The sequence below is a fragment of the Wasmannia auropunctata genome, unplaced genomic scaffold, assembly GCF_000956235.1.
Source record: "Wasmannia auropunctata unplaced genomic scaffold, wasmannia.A_1.0 LD269852.1, whole genome shotgun sequence".
NCBI classification, from domain to species: Eukaryota; Metazoa; Arthropoda; class Insecta; order Hymenoptera; family Formicidae; genus Wasmannia; species Wasmannia auropunctata.
The window spans coordinates 1-361 of NW_012093038.1; the positions used below are offsets into that span (position 1 = coordinate 1).

The 361-nt window shown below is 36.0% G+C and overlaps 1 protein-coding gene across 1 annotated transcript; it reads right to left on the reverse strand.

The window, feature by feature from the left end:
* Nucleotides 1–8: 8 nt before the first annotated feature.
* LOC105462138 lies at nt 9–355 on the reverse strand (the record flags this gene model as incomplete). The annotated part of the gene is made up of 1 exon (XM_011708672.1): nt 9–355. A coding segment is annotated over exon 1 (249 nt), but the record flags the coding sequence as incomplete, so codon positions are not given.
* Between the last annotated feature and the right edge of the window lie 6 nt (nt 356–361).

Here is a 361-nt window from a genome sequence, read left to right on the forward strand (position 1 = left end):
ACGTGTGCTCTTCCGATCTCTCTAATGATAAGTTTTCCCAGTTCCACCAATTCCAATCCATTTTCTTTGGCCGTATTAATATAATTTTGATAAGTTTGAGTTGCCAATAGATCTCCCGCTAATTTCTGCATTTCCGGGGATATTAATTTCCCAATAAAATCAGCGAAGACCTTGGAATTCTGCATTTTCTCCTTGAAAAAAGCGTCAATCTTGTCAGTAGGTAGAAGGTTATTAAGATCCTTGATCATTCCTATCATTCCATCACCAATCTTTTGTATTCCAATTTGAGATTTGCCCTTAATTTTATGCGGTACGTAAGCTTACATTCCAATGGTTTTGACAGAATTGATAACGTTCAATA